The sequence below is a fragment of the Ambystoma mexicanum genome, chromosome 6p (genome assembly GCF_040938575.1).
Source record: "Ambystoma mexicanum isolate Mex_15411 chromosome 6p, UKY_AmexF1_1, whole genome shotgun sequence".
NCBI lineage: Eukaryota > Metazoa > Chordata > Amphibia > Caudata > Ambystomatidae > Ambystoma > Ambystoma mexicanum.
This window is the reverse complement of record NC_090935.1, coordinates 256,592,522-256,614,145: the sequence shown is the minus strand read 5'-3', so window position 1 is coordinate 256,614,145 and position 21,624 is coordinate 256,592,522. Positions and strand designations below refer to the sequence as shown.

Below are 21,624 nucleotides of genomic sequence, written 5' to 3'. Positions count from 1 at the left end.
TTTGTGCTGTATTAATGTGTCCAAAAAGCTTTAACTGGACTGTAGGTGCTTAGGCGACTGCAATGGTCGCCCCCAAAAAAAGAATAACCGTTTGGACACTCTCTGTGGTTAATGCCAAGATTTCAGTTGCTAATTCATGAATAAAAAGTGTGAAAACTGTGCCAATACGCACCCTTGTCGTACCCCCAGCTGGGCAAAGAAGATACAAGTTGTTGCAACCTATATCCCAATTTAACTGGCAGTGTTCTCACTATACAAGTTAATAATTGGGAAAGTACGGCTTGAGGGTGAGTGGGGTTACCTTAAGGTGCAGTAGCATATTCCAAAGGAAAGGTCATTTAATACAGCCAAAAGCAGATTTTAAGTCGATAAATATGAAGTATATGGCCTGTTTTCCTCACTCACACATTTCTGCATTTAACTTAGATGAAATGCTTGATCTCCCATGCCAATTCTTTTTCTGCATTTAACTTAGATGAAATGCTTGATCTCAGATGCCAATTCTTCGTCCGACACTTGCATGGAACTCCAATAATGCATTACTATCCTCAGCCCAATTTTTCAGGCTAGGATGGTGCATTTCCCACATGCACTTTCCTGAGTCCATCTAATTATGATTTGATTTCAATGTATCTATAACGTGGACATAACCGATTAAATTAACCACACCTGGGTGCAATTGGAAAACACCTCTACAACTAACAGTGAAAGAGCCACAATTTGATGAAAAGGTAGGTTTTTAAAGTCTTTCAAAAGGAAATAGGGTAGTCACAACTCTCACAGATTAATACAGAGGGAGTTCCACTATCGAGAAAGAGACGGAAAAACTTCTGTCTCCTCTGTTTTTCCATTTGCTTTGTGGCATTACCAATAGAAAGCTGGAGTGGAATCACAATCTAGAAGGTAAATTAAGCCTCAATAATATGGGTCTGTAATTCCCTAGGGCATACGTATCCATTTTCTTAGAACAATGGATGATTTCCACTGTTCAGCAGGATGCGGCCATTAAGTGAACTGAAAAAAACAGCTAAAAAGGTACCCGGAACTTAAGTTCATTATAATTTTTTTTTTAAAAGAAATCTTGTAAAAAATCAACCAAATCTTGATTTGATTTGGTCCCAGTGCCTTGTCCAAAGCCTCTTTGTGCCAATAAGGCTACTTCAGCTTTATTCATAGAAATTACTAGTTTCTCTGTTACATCATCCAGTTGGACTAATCAATTAAACAAGAGAAAATTGGAGCTAGAGGACAACCTCACCAGATCTTTAAAACCAAATCTTTAAAACACAATCTAAAATGGGACCTCCAAACTCTATATTCCTTTGAAATAAGAAAGCTATTATTGTTGAGAGAGCATGATGGAAACATGAAAAATAACCCGTCAGTAAACAAAGGGCATTTCAAACGAGTATTCACTCCCCTATAGCCAATTTCAGGAACGTGTAGGACAATTTAACAAATCAATTCATCTTTCCAGTACTTACTGGAGACATTATTTGCTCCACATAACACGTAAAACGGGAGGCATTCTTTGGGGCGGGATAAAATGTATAATGCACTATAATATGATCCTGGTACAAAAGAAATGTTTTGCTGTAAGTTACACAAAATCAACGCAATGTTAACCAGATACAGATCTTAAGATGCTTTTCACACTCTAAAAAGTATTGCTAGAAAAAAAAGACAAAACAACTTACAGTAATGTCCAGGATGGGGCATGGGTGGATGATGTTGAAGATGTCCATTCTGATGGTGTGGTATATTAGGTGTATATGCTGCTGTTCTATTTCCAGTCCATGTTGTGGTGCTGTCTACAACAGCAACAGAAAAGTGTTACTAAACTAATGTGCTCAAACCCTCCCTTTCTGTTCTAAGGCTACAATCAGAATGGGTGATTTTCATGCAATCTGGTCTCTAGACATTCCACATGCATAAAACAAGCAAAACCAAAATTGAACAAATCACTGAATTCTATTATGAAAGGAAGTGTAAAATAGAGCATAAAGTACAAAAAACCTATATACTTGAGGAGTGCAACACCAAGATCTAAAAACCTATCGATCACCAGACTTTTAAAAGCCATGGCAGTGCAGAACCACAAATATAATGGGCAAGGTGGAAAGCAGACAATTTCCTCCACAATACACAGATCTTGTAGAAGACAGATGTCCATGTGTTTGCATTTTTTAGGCACACAAATTGTGTCTGCACAAAACACTGCAGGCCTTGAAGGACATGTATAAAGGCACTACTATAGATGGTTGCACATACTTTTATAATTTCCAATTACAAAAGCAATTTCCTCACCCACTGCAGCCTATTTTATTGCTCACAGATGCACTCTTATACGCTCCCTCGATCCTTCCTATGCCCAACAGAGTTTCAACTGAGAGTCATCCACAGTTTTAGCACCAAGTGTGAAGACAGTATTGTCAGCAAATGGTCCAATGACAAAGAAAAAATTGTAGTTTCTATATCATTTATTAATGCAATGAAAATAATATCTAAAGGGGTTGTGGGACACCAGTACTCTCACAATAAAAATATTTTAGAATATTCTTTTTTAAAGCAAGGAACATAGAAGACCCTTGCAATTGATATATAAAAATATCAACATTAAGACAGTCTATAACCTAAATTCTACCTAAGTCATGTGAACACTTACTGTGATGATATGTGGCTGGCTGTGCTGCAAACCCATTCTGCTGTGTCCCTTGAGGAGGCACTGGCGCAATCTGCAGAAGTCCTTCACTATGGCTCCCTGACAATAAACTGGTGGGCTGACCTAATTAAAACAAATACAAATTAAGATTGCATTATCCTGCTAGTGCACCACGACAGCACATTTGTCATTTTGTCACACACCTTTGCAGAATGAAGATTAATTTATAAACTGCAAATATGAGTGAGTGCAACATTTTAATACTCAACTAAGTATGTAACTGCACTAACATGACAGTCCCCTTGGGACATTCGGCGAGGTGCGGTCAAGTAAACTAATGTATATAAAGCTGGAAGATGACAGCAACTACAAGTAGGCATGAATGAGAATTAAGGACAAAGCTAAAAGTAAAGAAAGCTACCCATTGACATGTCTTTCACAATACGACCTTGTGTTAAACCCCTTAACAAATAAAAATGTCCAATTATAAATGTCATGCATACCAAAATATACATGTCTAAATAAAACACATGCAGCTATGTATACAACTTTGTGCGATACGCATGAAATGGATGCAGCATGAGAAATAATAAGGAAAAAATGCAGAGTAAGTTACACCATTTTGAATTACTGAAGACAAAGACCTTAAAAACGCAGTGGTCACATCATTACTGAAGAAATACTCAGATGAACCTAAAATCTTCAGTAACTTTAGACCAATATCAAGTTATTGATCATCTTTATACAACCTACAGAGATATCTTGAAGTAATCCAATTTGGGGTTCCTTCTGGATCACCAGGCTGCAAGCACTGGGCTGCACCTAAAAATCCGTTAGCTCTGGATGTAGAATGGACTCAGTCAGCAGATGCTTTACGAGGATAACTGCTGCTTTACGAGGATAACTCCGGGCCAACGTGTTTGTCTGGGAAGCAAGACAACGCAGCGCAACACAGGTTCGAATCCAGATCACGTGCTTAGAAACCAATCTCTGGTATTAAGCACGTTATAAAAGAACAATTATAATTAATGAATTATAATCACCACCTTTTGGTACAAAGGATAATAATACAGCTGGATTTTTAAACAATGGTAGCCATTACTTCACACGCTACCAAGAACTGGTTGTACTTTTCTTTTGAGAGAAAGAACTACAAATGTTTTGCAGGTCTATAGTTATGTTAAGTAAGGAACTTTCCGTTCTTGGGTTCTATTTAACAATCACGGTTAAGATGGATTTTCAAAAATCAGCCCTCGAGGGAGGATTTTGGAAGGCCACCCTATTATGCTATTATGATGCACAGGGAAGACACTGAGAAGTTAGCCAAACTCCATCAAGCCAGCAGATCGCCAAGTCTCAGAAACAGTGTGTGGGCGTTCTAGGGCTAAAATGAATCTACATGCAGGACACTAGTAATCTCAGTTAGACAGGTAAGTATACAAATAAAATAATGTATTAGTCCTTTAGATTTCACATGAAGCACATAAAACGTGTAGTAAAATATTATCATACAAAACCTTATAAAAACATATATATACACACATACGCCCTTCGGAGAAATAGTATAGAATATGATTAAATGACCAGTGAAAGACAGCTACGTACTCAGATCCACAGAAATAGACAGATCCATTAAGAATAATCACAATAAAGCTTCCCTAACTCTTATACAGTCCGTCACAAAGATGGTTTGGGACCATGTGGCCACAAGTTACCAGTTCCAAAGTAGATACTTTTCAGGTAGGTTTATATATAGATTTGCATTGCCAGTAGTTATGATTAATAAGAGCCATATAAAGTTCAGGTAAGTACTGAACTCAATCCCAACACACTAGCAGCGGCTTAGGGAGGGATCCTTGACCGAGGTTGCACCACCAAAGGTCAAATTAGAGCGAGTTAGGGTCCAGACCTTACACCCTTATTTCCTTATCGGAGAACAGTAAAAAGCATGTAGACGTAATCCCCTGGCTCAATGTTCTTTGGAGACAACTTATGGAGGTTCCAGAATCCGTTGCAGGCATATTCTTCTGTCTTGGCTTCTTTTGCGAAGGTCGCCTATACTGCAGCGGCTACTTTTGTTTGCAGAATTTAGTTTTGGTCGGTCGCAGTGCTTAGGAATTGGTTCCAGACAGCTTCCAGTAGAACAACCACGGCCACAGGGCATTACATGGACACGGTCGACCGCTGATCTTACAGAGGCAAACACAGGAGCAGGCCCGGCACAGCTTCCCCTTGAGTGATTCGTCAGAAATTGAAGATCTGCAAAGTGCCAAGGCTCTGTTCAGAACAGCAATGGCTGCAGCAAGGCAGACCATGGGGCAGGGGGCTGGTGAGTTCAGTGGTTGGTCCAGGGACAATTCTGAAGGCTCAGCAGGCACGGATACTCTAGCAGGGGTCACGTCTGCTTGTTCCCAGTGGTCCAGGGCTCATAGCACTAACGAAGGCCATCTTGAGAACAGGACAGAGGAGCATGGTTTCACTGGGACAGCATGGAGTCGATGCTGGTCAGCTGCAGAAGTCATCAGCTGGCTGCTCTTCTTTATACAAGTCTTTGCTCCAACAGTGATCCGTTGAATAGCTCAGAAGTCCTCCATTTAACCCGGATTCCACCAATGGCAAGGATCCGCAACATTCAAACAAACAGCGGCTATCCAATCATGGATAGCCTCAGGCAACAACATCCGGCCAGAAACTGACATTCAAACATGTTTGTGGATGCTTGGGGTCTTGTGCAGAAGGGATGTGACCAAGCAGTTTGGGCTGGACTGCCCCTTTTAGGGTGGGAGCAAGCGCGATTTGCATATGGTCTTGGTAGGTGAATAATGATGTCTGAAGGGTTGCCCAGAGCATTGGCAGAGGTTAAGATGAATTCTAAATCTTCAAACCATCACCTCTTGTTTTCCAGAAACCGACATTCAGGCACCAGGGATGTGGATTGGGACTGGGCGGTCCCAGTGTCATAAAATACCAAAGTATCAACTGAAAAGGATACAGTAACCAAAAAAGGATACCATTTGGTAGGGCTTTTCCAGATCCTATCTTCACACGACTTGATTGTAGGCAGGTCAAATTACACCTTCCAAATGATACAACTCTCTGACTGAATAAAACAGGCAGAGAGATGATCACTGGAAAGGGCGTGGGAATTGTACAGGAAGTATGCCTAAAATAGATAAGTATCATAAGACACTGTCCCAAGTTAAATACTAAGAAACACAGAATTGTGATTAATTCAGACACTGACCTTAAGGCTAAACTGAAGAATTCCAGGACAGTTTCTTGAAGAGTCCCAAGAGTTGAACAAACGACAAAGGAAGGGAAGATTAGTAAGGGAGACTTATCCCAAACGGCACGAGGCTCTCGCTAGATACCGGGTTGGTGCACCACAGGATAGCGTCCAATGTACTGTGCACATTCACCTTCCAATAGTTCATGAAATACTTCCTTTCCCACAAAGAACAAAATAAGAATCTCACCTGTTGACTGTCACAGGTACCAAAAGTTCGAAGTAGTTCAGAAAAACATGTGCAGGATTGCACGTGACAGCATACAAGCAGCCAAGCCAGCCGCGCTTGTAGACAGCGTTTCCGTGTGAAGAATTAGACACGCGAACAGGATTCACGCAGCCCTGGACAGCCGCGCTTGAAGACAGCGTCCGCGTGGAGATTTGGCACGCAAACTGGATTCACGCAGCTCAAGACAGCCGCGCTTGCAGACAGCGTCCGCGTGGAGATTTGGCACGCGAACTGGATTCACGCAGCTCAGGACAGCCGCGCTAGCAGACAGCGTCCGCGTGGAGATTTGGCACGCGAACTGGATTCACGCAGCTCAGGACAGCCGCGCTTGCAGACAGCGTCCGCGTGGAGATTTGGCACGCGAACAGGATTCATGCAGCTCAGGACAGCCGCGCTTGCAGACCGCGTCCGCGTGGAGATTTGGCACGCGAACAGGCTTCACGCAGCTCAGGACAGCCACACTTGCAGACAGCGTTCGCGTGGAGATTTGGCACGCGAACAGGCTTCACGCAGCTCAGGACAGCCACACTTGCAGACAGCGTCCGCGTGGAGATTTGGCACGCGAATAGGATTCACGCAGCTCAGGACAGCCGTGCTTGCAGACAGCGTCCGCGTGGAGATTTGGCACGCAAACTGGATTCACGCAGCTCAAGACAGCCGCGCTTGCAGACAGCGTCCACGTGGAGATTTGGCACGCAAACTGGATTCACGCAGCTCAGGACAGCCGCGCTTGCAGACGGCGTCCGCGTGGAGATTTGGCACGCAAACTGGATTCACGCAGCTCAAGACAGCCGCGCTTGCAGACAGCGTCCGCGTGGAGATTTGGCACGCGAGCTGGATTCACGCAGCTCAGGACAGCCGCGCTTGCAGACAGCGTCCGCGTGGAGATTTGGCACGCGAACAGGATTCACGCAGCTCAGGACAGCCGCGCTTGCAGACCGCGTCCGCGTGGAGATTTGGCACGCGAACAGGCTTCACGCAGCTCAGGACAGCCGCACTTGCAGACAGCGTCCGCGTGGAGATTTGGCACGCGAACAGGATTCACACAGCTCAGGACAGCCGCGCTTGCAGACAGCGTCCGCGTGGAGATTTGGCACGCGAACAGGATACGCGCAACCCAGGAATTAGCGTGTGGAGGAAAACAAGCTCAAATTAGGCCAAAGAAGTTTGCTGAAAGGAATGCGAGAACCCAGGTCCGGAGTTCAGCTACAAACGCCAAAATTGACTTAATCAGAAGCAGCGAATGAAGTTTCCACGCTGCTTATGTACACACTGCCGTGATATACGTGACGGACCTAAGTCACGTGAAAATTAACGACGTGAAAAATGCAGACGTCGTTTTCCAGGCAATGTATCGAACAACCTCCATTTTGAGTAAAAAGGTCTACTGGTTCTATGGGCGTAACTCATCTTGTATGGAGAAGTTGTTCCTGGTCCAGAGGTATGTCCGGCAGGCATGACACCCAGCACCTTCCTCTGGCCATCCACAGTAATCGCTCTTTAGCCCTCTAAAGGCACAGCTGTCCACAGGAAAGGGATTACCATTTCCTGACCTGAGAAGGCAGGAAGAAGGGCAAACAACAATACGTCCAAAGAAGAAGCACAAAAACCTTTTGGCACGGCTATCTTAGGGTGCTAACCACCTTTAGTAACCATTGACAGTAAATGCAAATGAGCACAAGTAAAAGGTCATTAAAACAGTAAAGATGTAGCCGAGGACCGACGGATATGCTCTCCTAGTGAGCTCCCGCATCTGTGCCTCTCTGGGTCCTCTTACCCGCTCCACGAGACGCCATCGAACACTCTGGGTGAAATTAAGTGAATTGGCATACCAAGAGAATGTCCCCCGCAAAGGACAAGCCTAAATCATTTGTCCGATGCAGAAAAGAGAAAAGATACTTGGACCCGCCAGGGATCCAAGATGGCGGGCGGGCAATAAGCGGTAAGCCTGCTTACAGCGTCATCCCTCGCTCCTTTTTCAGAGACATAAACAAACTCTGCAGGGGGTTCCTTTGGCAGGGAGGTAGGCACAGGGTGGTGCTGGACATTCTCCATAGACCATATGAGAGGGGGGGTTTAAAGGTCCCTGATTTCGAACTTTACTACTTGGCTAGCCAACTAAGTCATGTGACGCATTGGATAGCAGATGAAACCACTTCTGACACCTGACTCCTCCAACCAGCTCTGCCTCGTCGGTTGCTCCGAGACTTACTATGGGTTGACAAGGGGGCCCTGAGACATTACCCATACCTGGTTAGACTTGGATCCCAGCTCTGGAGGCGGGTATGTAAATCAGTGGGGGCGACAGACCCATATTCCCCGCAGATCCCCATTCCGGCAGTCATGGCTAAACTCTCATGGGGACACACAGAAATACGCACTCAGTGGGAACCCTATTGGGTGGCAGTATTAGGAGACCTCATGTACGAACAGGAGCTCATGACATTTAGTGACCTCAGCGAGTCCACAGGCCTGCCCACAGGCCAGTTTCTGCTCCACAGAGCAGTGACACAGGCCATGAAGAACAGATGGCCGGAGGCCACCGACCAAATCATGGAGAACGATACCATCGAGTCGATGTTGGACACTGCTGAGGGGGCCACGCAACCTCCAGACTATACAAAGCCCTACTGCAGGGCACCACCAAAAAAGAACTTAAATGCAGAGAGAGGTGGGAGAGGGAATTGGGCCTTGAATTTGAGGACAAAGCATGGGAGAGAGTAACCCACTACCGTAAGAACATTTCTAAAAATGCCCGCCTCCAACTCATCCAACTGTACATTACCAACAGAGCCTACCTCACACCTGATGCTATATCAAGGTTCAAAGGAGCCACAACCCAGATATGCCCCAAATGCAATGAGCCAAGGGCGGGAATGACCCACATGTTCTGGGGCTGACTGACGGTCCAGAGGTTCTGGGCCCAGGTGAAGGAGAGGGTTGTAAACGCGGAGATTGAATTGGAAATTTACGAACCAGCAGCCTGTATTCTGGGAAGGTATATGTTAGGCAGAAACCTGTGCAGTTCCCTTGGGGAACACTGCAAAAGATTTAAGACTACAGGTATAGCAGTAAACCCACTTGGTAGCAGTCCGCACCACCCAGATTTACCTGGTAGCTGTGGCTGAGCAGTCAGACTTCCCTCAAGAAGAGTTAGGCAGTATGCAAAGTATACACAATATGTACTCAGACACAATAGCACAAGCAAACACTGACCAGAGCTTGGTTTCAAAAGTATATAGTTATTTATTTATAAAACACACATAAGTTGAAATCACTCTAGCAAAATATAGTAAAAACACTTCAAACACAGTTATAATGAAAGCAGTTCCAACCCTTACTCCTATCTAGACAACTCTAAGTTAACACCACATAATTAAAACAGAGGTGAGCGCTTAACGTTAGATGACACTCTAGTAGGTTCAAGAAAGGGGTAAAAAAGAACAGGAATGGGTTAAACACACCACTCTAAGGTCCAGAACACTTGCAATAGACTCAAAGAAGCACAAAGTCACAGGTGAGCAAAAGTCACTAGGCAGGGCCCACTCTTAGAGTAGCCGGAGCGAAAATGTGCCCAAGATCACACTGTTGTTAAGGATTCAAAGTCTTGCAAAGAGTTAGAAAGAGTTTAGAGTGGCTTAAAAAGTTTAGCCAGGGTGTCCCAGGCACTCCCAGGTTCGAAAGCCGGGGGCTAAATCTACCCCGTACAGTCGGTGGCAAGGGAAGCCAGGCGGAACACGGTACCTTAAGTGGAAAGGATCCTCCAGCGGTGGCAGTTGTTCCAGGCAGTGGCAGCAAGGCTCGACGTCGGTCAGGGGAGAAGAAGTTCTCGCTGAAGAGCAGAAGAAGAAGGTCGTTGCACTGCCCGGGAAGAAACCAGCCGCGGAGTCCTCCGGTTAAAGGGTTGTACCGACTTTCGTGGTTGGGGTAAAAGGTGGTGGGGTTCCGGTTGCCGGGGTGCTTGGCACTGGCAAGGCGGCCACGAGATACCTCGAGAAGCGAAAAGAAGGCGAAAAACTGGTTGTCCCCACCAGTCAAGGGAAGGAGCCACTCCGTTAAGAGTTCTCCTCGGTCGTCGGGAAAAGTGGTGAGACGGTTCAGCAGGGCTCCACCGGGTGGTGTCGTCGAAGCAGGTCGGCTCAGCTCTTCCCTCGTCGGATTCTTGGTCCTGTGGCGACTTCTGAAGTTCCAGTCCCCAAAGCCCTGCTTTTATGCAGCAAACCCCCATTCACCCAGCCTAGCTGTCACTCAAACATGCTAAGTGGTGAGCCGGCCGGCTCACCACTTGGGCCAATCAGGACGGAGTGCGACTTGAGTTACCAAGGTAACTCAGTCCAGGGTGCCTAAATCCCCCTCCACCCCTCCTAAGTACCCCAGACAGAGTGGCACCACTTTGGAGGGCTTCTGTGGAGAAGCCCGCCAAAAGTGGAACAAAGGGCTCCACTTTGGGTCAGAGTTACAGAGGCGAACGCCAACGCCATTTTAGAATCAAGTTTTGGCAAAAAGTCCCAACCGGAGTTATAATAATAAATATATAAACCGGCGGTATGTTTAAGGCTACCGTAAATAAATAATTAAATGTGTTAGCCTAAAACATAGGGAAATATTCGCGGTCGAATATAAAAAGTAGTTTCCACTGCCACCAGCCAAAACTCGATCAGGGGGGACGGAGACGTGCCCCCTCGACTAACAGACCCTGGGGCAATCGAATTGCCCCAGCCAGTACGTCCACAATATGATGGTTTGTACTGGTTCTGTTCAGGATTCAAGACTAGCAAAGTCTTTGGTGACTTTACATGCCCTGGGAGACAGTAGTCAGTCCCAGGGTATGGAGTCTATGTTGGGGAGTCCCTAGGACACCCCTGGGTCACGGCACAGAGGGTGCTGTGTAACCCACATCACAAAAATACATGAGGCCCTATGGAGTAAAAGACCCCATAGCCCATTCAACACAAGGTTTAACCAAGAAAACACACTTCAATATGTCCAAGAGTGAGGGTAAAAGAGTCTCACTCTTGGCAGGAGAAAAAAAGAAACCCCAGAAATCCAGCAAAGCTGCTGGGGGACTCACTAGGTAGGGAAATTCAGCCTAAACAGAGAATTCTCCCTAACAGTATAAACGAGACAGTAAGAATAAGCCCCTAAATAAACTCAACGACTTGATATACATCACTGCGAAAAGACGCATAGCCATGTGATGGAAAAACGCCAGAGGCCTAAGCGAGGCCCTTTGGTGGGGTGATCTCAAAAGATGGATTGCCGCTGAGACCGCAGCTTGGGAGACAGCGATTCAGGTACAGAGGCTGGACTCCAGTGATGAACTACTCCGTTGGGTGGCGTTGACAGTGCCACTGCTCCACCCCGTGGCCCAAGATAGCACATCGGTCAGTATGGACAGTCCCGGCCCAACGCGAGGTCCAGAAGGATAAAACTGATGTACCTGAGGTCTTGGAGGGAGGGGGGTGGGGCGGGAAAGTTGGGAATGTTATATTTTTTTTTGGATTGTGCATATTGCATTGGTTTATCTATGATCCTTGTCGGTCACCAATTGTTGAAAAACCAATAAAGATATTTAAATAAAAAATTTGCCACAAAAAAAAAAGCCTGCTTACAGCGTGATCGCTTAAGGAACACCGCGAGGAAACGGCGATCAGAGAGGGGGATTAGTGTAAAGTGCCGGATGAGCCATTGCAGGAGGTTGAAGACGTGCGTGGGCGCCAGGCGAGCACAAAGCAGTTAACGCTCCAAAGATCGGATGCAGTGGAGTCAATAAAAGGCAACAGTGTGAGCGGCCACAACGAGGGCAATGGAATAGAATTATGTGAACTACCTTAACCTGTGCGACACAGAACGCGGGGCAGGCGCGCTGCTTCACAGCCGCATAATCGAGGCAGCAGACAGAGCGTAAAAAGCAGCAAGCTGCATATAAAAAAATCACGAGGCTCACGGCTACTGGGCCAAAATAAGAGCATTACCCTGGAGAGAGTCTGAACAGAGAGAGAGCAGACTGTCACCAGCCAAGCGACCCAGAGCTCAATAAAGAGAGACATCTGCTACATACCCCCCATACTGGGGACCACAGCCCTGGGAAACTTGGGCACACATTCTGAGAATCTCCAACGTGAGGGAGAAGGATTAGAATCTCCAGAGAATACCGCAAAGGCGGAAAGCGAAGGAAACCCTCAAACAGAACTCTGCCAGAGACTGGAGTCTCCCATTAGAACCTCAGCTTAAGGTGACACTGAAAAGGAGGGGTGGCAGAGCAGACTGAAGCAACGGCAAAGAGGACAGGGCAAAGGGTGAGAAATAGAACCGTAGCTGCTGCAACAAGAGGACAGGTGAGGAGGCTGGTGGAGGGGGATAGAATGGCAAAGAACACAGGCAAGTTCTCAGGGGATATTAAAGCAATGATGCAGGGTCAGAACCCCGCAAAGAAACAAGTTCAGACCGCAGCACAGATTCACTTGCCGGCAAGCTCCGACTGGATTGCAGAAAGTGAAGATCCTCCCACGAGATGCTCAGACCTGCAAGACATGTTGGCGGAAATAAAGAAAGAGATTAAGGACTGTGCCATCAACCTTGCTAAATCTATTACAGAACTGAACAAGCAAGTGTCAGCAATTGAACACAGAGTGGAAGAAACAGAGACAAAGTTATGTGAACAGGGCTATGAACAAGGACAACTAGCTGAACGAATGGATGAAATGGAACAGCAAATAGACTAGGTAGTAACCAGACAGGAGGATAGTGAAAACAGATCATGAAGAAATAACATCAGACTCTGCGGCATTCCAAAGGCAGTCCGGGACTCTGAGCTACATGAGTATGTCCAAGCACTATTCCAACAGATCCTGGGCAACACAGAGGGAGATCCAATAATGCTGGACAGGACGCATAGGGTATATAACGTCTATCAACAAAAGAATAATTTGATCCCGAAAACGATTACGAGAGTGCACTTCTTCAGAGTGAAAGAACAGATCAGAGCGGCGAGGGGTGCAAACTCGGTCGGATTGCGGCACACGCATCTCATTCTACCAGGACATGGCGCAAGATACGTTGCAGAGACGGAAGAGGCTCTGAACTGTGACAAGTTGGTTAAAGGAGAAAGGTATCCGCTATAGATGGACATTCCCCTGTGGGCTACGCTTCGAATACCAGAATAAGGCGTACCATGTAGTAAAGGAGGAAGAGATGACGGACCTGATGTGCAAGGAAAACGCTTCACACCCAACAGACTCCAATTAGGAGAAAGACCCAGAACTACGTACAGAACGTGTAAACAAGAAAGAAAGGTGGCGACCTTATCCAAAATGGAAGGGAAGAGGTCTACGACACAAGAATGATACCTGAAAGAGTATCAAGACTGGGCTTGTGAATGTACGCACGTGAGATGGTTCGCTTATATAGGTGGGGAAAGCGGGAAGACACTGAATTTGTGCGGAGGAAAGAAAATGAGGGGTACATGATGGAATGGAGGGAAGCGAGGGGGGGTGGGAGGGGGTTGGATCCGGATAGGAACCCAGTTGGTCTGCACATATGGACCACATGTTCTAAAGTTTGGAAATGCGGGGGAAGTACGAGTTGGGAAAGTTGGGGGGGCTAATTTGTTCGATCTAGCGTGAATATGGGGATTTGACATGGCTCAGGACAAACTTAGAATCAAAAGGGAACGGTAATGGTCCAGCACAAGATAATGGAGACATAAATGGTCATGGCTGATATGAATATTATAAGCCTCAACAGCCAGGACCTAAACTCATAGATGAAACGCTGATCTATGCTAAAGCGGCTAAGAGACCTACAAGCGTCTATGGAATTCCTGCAGGAGACACACCTATTACCCGTAAACGAGTAAAGAATGGCACACTGGGCGTTCCCTAACCAATTTTTCGCAACAAGCAGGACCAAAACTAGGGGAGTGGCAATTCTACTGGGAACTTCACTGATGTTTAAGGAACAATTTTGCGATAAAGATCCAGAGGGGAGATGTGTTCTTAAAGGGCATGGTCGGGACACAGATATTTACCCTGCTAGCATTGTATGAACGCAGTGTTGCAGGAAATAGGCAGCTGGTGTGAGGGTCAGGTAACTGGAGGGAATTCAAAAGCAACGCACACAATCTGGTGTTCCACTCCCTGGCTATACGGTTTCCAGCAGCAACTCTGTGGAAATTCAACCAGCTCTGAGATGGATGTCCAGGTGGCTTACTTTGGAGGTGATTGATCCCACCAACTCAAGGGGAGAAGTCGTCCTTGCAGGGGCTTCTCCGTCGATGCAAACTTGGTATTTCAGCACTGCAGCAAGGCTTCACCGGGCAAACCAACGGTGCGGGAGTTGAAGCAGGCGTCCTCTTCAAGTTCTTCTTAGGTTCCTTCATCCAGTGGTCGAGTCTGCCTTCCAAGCCAAAAGTCTCACCTTTTATTCCGTTCTCTCGCATTCATTCCAGCACAGCGGTCAATCACCCAGCAGGGTGGCAGTCCTTGCCAGACAGTCAGCCAGCCAATCACCACAGTGCATTTGGGTCTCCTAGGAGACTAAGCACAGGGAGTTTCAGGCACCTCCCTCACTTCCTGCCTACCCCAGACACTCTGGTGTCAGAGGCAGGCCTCACTCCTGAATCCCGACAAAGGCGAAATGAACAAAGAGACCAAACCTGGTTTGACGCACAGAGAAAATCTCAAGAAGGACCTGTTCACGAAGAAATCGCAAAAAAAAGAAGACCGGCGCCATTTTGACAAAGATGGCTACCGTGTATGCTTCACTGAAGCTGCAAATGCAGCCCGCGGTAAAGGCATACCATGGTAGTTCAAACAAAACCACTGCCATCAGCCATTCAATGAGAAAAGGGTAACATTTAAAATGTTACATGAGAAACTAGACAAAGGGGATACTAAGTAACCCCTCCAGCAATCTATTGTAAGATAGTGTGTGCTGGGTCTAGTAAGTTACAATGGTAAGTAAAGTCAATTTCACTTTACTGCTCTGAGAAACAGTAGTTAAACCCAGAGAGGGTATTTAAACCTTTGGGTAATCTGGAAGACTTCCCTGTGTCACTGAACTAAGGTGCTGTGTGAAAAAATGTAAAAGATGATGCCTATGGAGTTTGTCAGACTCCACAACCAAAGGAAACAGAGGTAAGATTCATATTAAAATACATGAGAGGGTGGGAAAAAGGGTCACACTCTTCAGGTTAAAAAAATCAAGTCCTCAAAATCCAGCAAAGTTGCTGGGGGTCTCTAAGGTGGAGGAAATAAGCAAATTTCTGAGAATTATCCTTAACACTCGTCACCCCCAGACTAAGGGACAGGAGGATTTAATCCACCCCTGGATGAATCTCCTTACTCCAGTCAGTCATACTTTCTAGAGAGACCATCAGCATTTTGGTGATTACACCCTGATCTGTGTTCAATGGTAAAATCAAACCCCTGTAGGCTGATTAATCATCTTAACAATTTAGGATTCTCTTCCTTCATCTGCATTAACCCTCTCAAGGGTTGGTGGTCTGTTTGAATCACAAAAGTAGATCCATACAAGTATGGTCTAAACTTATTCAGAGACCACACAATGGTAAAACATTATCTTTCTATGGTTGCCTACCTTGTCTCAGGTTCCTGCAGTTTTCTACTTATGAAGCAGATTGGGTGTTCACTGCCTTTCTCATCCACCTGACACAGAACTGCACCTATACCTGTATTGGAAGCATCTGTCTGTACAATAGAGGATTGGCTGTAGTCAGGATCTCTTAAGACTGGAGCTTGACAAAGGGATTCCTTAAGTCCTTCAAATGCCTTGGTGCACTCCCCATTCCACCTGACCTTCTTCGGGAATTGGAGTGAGGAGATCACATTCAAGGCAGAAGCTATGGACCCATAGTTCTCAATGAAGTTCATATGTGAGACCTAGAAAGGCTCTCACTTGGGTTTGAGTAGTAGTGGTGGCCCAGTCTTGTACAGCTTGTACTTTGCTAGGAATGGCCTTATTTCACATCCTCCTACCTCATGTCCAAGGTAGACCATTTTACTCAGACCAATTTGACATGTACTTGCCTTTATGGTCAGATTGGCTAACTCAAGAGCCTGCGATACATATCCTAAGTGGTCAATATGCTCTTTCCAAATAGGGCCGAACACTGCAATGTCATCCAAGTATGCCATGCAGAAGTCCTCCATCTCATTCAGAACATGATCCACCATCCTTTGGAATGTGCATTCCAAAGTGCATTATTTAATCCAAAGGGCATAACCTCCATGGGGTTTAAAATGCAGTTTTCATCTTGACATGGTCTGTCAGAGCCATTTGACAATAGCCTGAGGTTAGGTCAAATGTACTTGGCTGAACCAAGTTTCTCCACCAGCCCATCTGTCCTAGGTAAAGGATGGGATTCAGTCGTGGTGACTGCATTAAGGGCTCTCTAGTCCACACAGAATCTCAACTCCTTGGACCCTGCCTTTGGTACTAGCACAACTGGACTAGAACAAGGACTTGTAGATGGCTCGATTACCCCCGAGATCAAGCATCTTGTTGACCTCTTCCTTTATGTGGGTTCTTACATGGTCTGACATTCTGTAACCTCATGGTCTGACATTCTGTAACCTCTGCTTTTAACAGGTAAACAGTCACTAGTGAGAATCTCATGCTGGTCCCAAGGGATCAAGCCTGGTGAGAGTGAAAACAGAGGGGCAAACTGATTTAACAGATCTTTGCACCCTCCTGTTGTTCCAGTGTCAGATCAGAGGAGAGATTAACTCCTACCTTTCCATCTAAAGGTTGTCGCCTGAGGAGGTCAGGTAGAGGCTCATTCTTCTCCTCCACCTCCTCCTCCTGATCAGAGGCTAAAAGCAAAGCTACCAGGTCTGGTCTAGAGACATAGGCCTTTAGGCGGTTGGTGTGAAAGACCCTGGGGGCCTCCTTAAGATGGCCTATGCCAACCAAATAATTAACCTCTCCAGGTTTTCCCACAACCTTGAAGGGTCCAATCCATTTTTCCTGTAAGGCCCTCTGCCTTGTAGGTACCATAATTAGAACTAGCTGGTTTTGAGTCTTGAGCCTGACCTGCTTTCAAGTTATCTGAAGCTTCTGTCATCATTTGTGTCATTCTCCTTCGGAGACCTAACACATAGTCAGTGACTCTCACTGGCTTGTGGAAAGGAGCACTCGCCAACCCCTCCTTGATTAGGGCCAATGGACCTCTAACCCGATGACCATAGAGCAGCTTAAAGGGACTGAATCCAACCCCTTCCTGAGGGACTTCTCTATAAGCAAAAAGAAGGCATGGCAGTAGAAGGTCCACCTTTCTTCTAAGGGGTTCTGCTAAAGCACCTATCATGCTCTTCATAATTCTATTAAACTTCTCTACCAACTCATTGGTCTGGGGATGGTAGGCTGTTGAGAACTTGTAGGTCACTCCACTGTTTTCCACATGGCCTGCATGTAGTGGGACATAAAGTCAGATCCCTTGTCAGAGATAACCTCCTTCGGAAAACCTACTCTGGTAGAAAATACCAAGTAGGGCCTTAGCCACGGCCTGAGCTGTGACAGTCCTCATAGGTATTGCTTCAGGATACCTGGTAGCATGGTCTACCACACCCAATATAAATCGATTGCCTGAAGATATTGGAGGGTCTAAGGGACCAACAATGTCGATTGCTACCCTCTCAAAAGGAACTCCAACCACTGGGAGAGGCACCAAATGTGCTTCATATTTGGCTCCACTCTTGCCAGATGGCTGACAAGTGTGACAGTTTCTACAGAATGTATCTACATCAGACCCCATCTAAAGTCAGTAGAAATAAAGAGAAATCCTTTCATTGGTGTTCTTAAAACTTAAGTGACCACCCAAAGAAATCTCATGGGCTAACTGTAGAAAGGGAGGTCTCACCTCCTGGGGCAATACAAGTCTTCAGTAGTCTCCTGGGGTAGACTCAATAGGTTCACTGTAGAAGAGGCCATCCTCCCAGTATAACCTGTGCTTCCCTGGCTCTTGCCCTTCCAGCTGGGAAGCTGCCTGTTGGCGAAGTCCTTCAAGAGCAGGACACTCTTTGACCTCTGCTGAAGTCTGCCCTACAGGGGCCACCTTCTGCCAGTAAAGACTGCAGCTCAGGATGGTCGTTAGGATACAGATCTCCCACAGGAGGGAGGTCTTCTTCCAGCTCTGTATCATCAGTAGCTGACTCAACATCTTCTGGTTGGTTCTCACACTCAGCTTCAACCGGTGGAGTAGTCACTGGTGCGACTTTGGACTGTCCTCTTGGGGATGCCCTGGTTTGATGCACAGGAATGCTATCTTTCTTGCTTCCTGAGAACTTGGGTTACCCCTTTGACTCCTCCTCCCTGGAAATAGAAGTTGGATCTTCCTGTGGTCTGGGTGTTAAAGGTTCTTCTGTAACAACCCACTGAGACCCACCGAGAGTCATTTAAAATGAGCTCTCTGGCCTTCCTAGTCTGCTCCTGCTTCCTTTTACTGGGAGCCTTGGGGGTGTGTGATACAACTCCAAGAGTTTTTAAACCATTCCACAGCAGGACTCTCCCAGGCACCTCACTTTGTACACGGACAGGTATTCTTACAGTCATATTGTTGCACTTGATGAGAGCTGGTATTTATTTATTTTTATTTATTCGCATTTGTATAGCGCACTTGCAGCCCGTGGACATCGAGGCGCTGTTACAAGTAAATGTTGGATTCTTAATTCAGCGGTTATGCAGGTGACCAGAGGTCTTATGGATACACAACTACAGGCCTAGTTACAGGTGAAGCATGATATTCATAGTACAGTTACAGAATGCAGTCAGGTACGTTTCATACAAAGAGCTTGGTTTTAATAGCTTTGCGGAAGGCTTGGTGGGATTCAATCATTCTTATGTGTGGTGGCAGTGCGTTCCAGTGGGTGGCGGCCTGTGTGGGAAAGCTGGCGCCACCAGCGCACACCTTGCGTGTTTTGGGCATGACAATCGTGTTGGAGTAGCACATTCTTAATGGTCTTGAAGTGGGAGAATGGAAGACCAGGCTCCCGTCCTTCACCTCTCGCGCTTGGCCTAGAGGGTCACGGCCCAGACACCCGCCGCGAGAAGAGTTTGTCCAGTTACCAGACGACCAGGTACCCTGGTACAGGAACATACGGATGTGTCCACCTGCCTGCCCAGCAGCCCGCACTGGCCATGCCGACACCTGCGGCTCGGATCAGCTAGACTAAAAACCACACGTCGTTAGAGATGCCATGACGACCTAGACGACGGGAAGCACATCTGTACAAATATACACACTTAACATTTCCACACCAATCTACACGAAGAACATACTCAGTGCTCTGACGTAGGCGACAGACATACTCACGGACGTACGCCTTTATTATTTTTACATAGGCTTTCAGAATGCAGAAACGCAAGATGCATCATGAACTCATCTATAACGCCGCTTGCTCACGCTTCTCTTGAAACCCGTTACCACCATGAGAGGTATAATAGAAACACGATACTGGTCATGGAAATATATGCCACTATAACCTAAAGCACCCATGTCCGAAATGGATCACTATACACCAGGCCCAAGTAGGCCTCAAGCAAGAGTTCCCGTGGACATTAACAAAGCAAAAGTCAGGTTGCTGATCCTGCAGAATGAGCCTGGTGGAGAAATCAGCCAAGGTCGCAATGTTGCAAACCCACATCCAAGAACAAATCATCAAAGGCACGATGTTGCAACCTCGCACTCCGCATACCAACGTTAAAGTCATATCTACAAATTAAACCAGACACATAGTGGAAAAGCAATATTAATTGTGCAGAATTCTGCCTCAAACACGGTCCCGCCCCACGTGACCAAGCCGAACCTGACGAGATGCCAAAACCCAGGAGAGAAAAGGCGTCTGGGTCCTTCACTACGAGACACAGGCCGAGACACGTGAAAGGCTCAATGAACACCTGCTACAGTGGGAGCGGTCAGCCTTCCACCTATGAATAAATCCTCACATTGTCTGCACGTACCCATATTGAAACATTGTTGCAAACACAGGTACACCGAGAGCTGGGAACAACGGTGGTCCCAGGCTGGGGAGCTCACGGATGCACCAATCAGAACATGGGGCTCTTATCTCAGACGTCAGTAACAGTAGCCAATCCTCAGGGGTCTTCATGTAACAATTCTTATGTATCTAATTATAGGGACAACCCAGATATACCACCTGACTACACCTTGACCACTAATATCATTCTCTATATGTGTACTATACTAACCCTACCACTCGAGCAACCAATTAAGAGTGGCGATAGGTTTTTTGTTAACTTTCTGAAGTGACGCAAGTAGCGCGTCATAATGCAGTAAAAAGGGCCTGCGAGCCCCACAATTGTGTGTGTCAGGACGAACGCGTACGCTCCTTGACCCATCCCTGCCGTTTGCATAATAAACAGCAGAGTCGCCTTGCTCCTTGTGTGTGTCTCATACTCTATCTCATCTGGGATATACGGGAGGAGTTGGGGCCTCCCTGCCCGGAGGTCTGCGGACGGCCCGGCCGACCCCGGCAGAATTTCCCCCGACAAGTTGGAGGCACTGCTGAGATCTGTTTAAGATCAACTTTTATTTTTTAGTTTTTCCAGGCACTCCCGTTGCGAGGAGGCCCGGCGGCGCGGCCCCCTCTGCCGTTGCCCCCTTCTGAGGACTACAGGACCATCGCGGAGCCGCGAGAAGACCGGACAGCGCAATCCGGATATTGGCCCTCGGGAGCCGGTTGAGAAGTATCCCGCCCGCGGTCGGCGAGTGTCCAGACGTGGTCCAGACGAGGGGAGGTGGCGAGCCGCTTGGAGGGTGCACGCAGTCGAGCGGCCCTGCATCGAGAGAACTTGGTGAGCATGACACGCGCAACAAGCAATGCGAAATTGTGAGGGAGGGGGAGGAAGTAAATAAGGGAGAAGGGAGGTATTGTACAGATGTGCGGTGAAGGTTTAACTGAGCGTTGCTAATGGAATGAATGGTAGTGAAACGAGTGCGAGAACAGTCGGCTAACGTTACGCGAAAGAGGGGGCGGGGCACGAAAACATCACGTGCAGCCGCTCGTAACAGTCAGCTAACGTTACGCGAAAGAGGGGGCGGGGCACGAAAACATCACGTGCAGCCGCTCGTAAGAAACTGATGGCTTAAAGTGCGACTAAGTGTGAGGGTGGGTGTGTGTGGTTTCCTACGACTTGACATTTATTGATCAATGAGTAGATGAGGTTCCCTATTGTTCGAGCAAGAAACTCGATAGGTAGATGACGTTTCCCTGTGGCCGGTAGCTAGCTACATAGTTGCCCAAAACGGAAGATAATTGGCTGGTTAAGCCCTCCTGTTGAGGGGCGTATCACACGCGAGGCGACGCAGCGTGCGCAGTCCGGTTATATTATTGATGAGATTACCTTGTTCCAGGTTAGACAGGAAGACAGCTGTAGGGTTAGCGGGGTAGATTGCAAGTGTATTTT

At 46.7% G+C, this 21,624-nt stretch overlaps 1 protein-coding gene across 3 annotated transcripts in view; it reads right to left on the bottom strand.

Moving 5' to 3' along the window:
• SMAD4 (SMAD family member 4) overlaps positions 1 to 21,624 on the bottom strand; it is an 850,418-nt gene that overhangs the window by 496,380 nt on the left and 332,414 nt on the right. The window contains exons 6-7 of one of the 3 annotated variants that reach the window (XM_069626978.1): positions 2,666 to 2,785; positions 1,698 to 1,811 (exon numbers count right to left, since the gene is read on the bottom strand). The exons of 1 other annotated variant lie outside the window; for it this stretch is intronic. In XM_069626978.1, the coding sequence (XP_069483079.1) occupies positions 1,698 to 1,811; positions 2,666 to 2,785 (234 nt within the window). The remainder of the gene's footprint in view (positions 1 to 1,697; positions 1,812 to 2,665; positions 2,786 to 21,624) is intronic. One more of the 3 variants, XM_069626979.1, reaches the window with a different exon arrangement.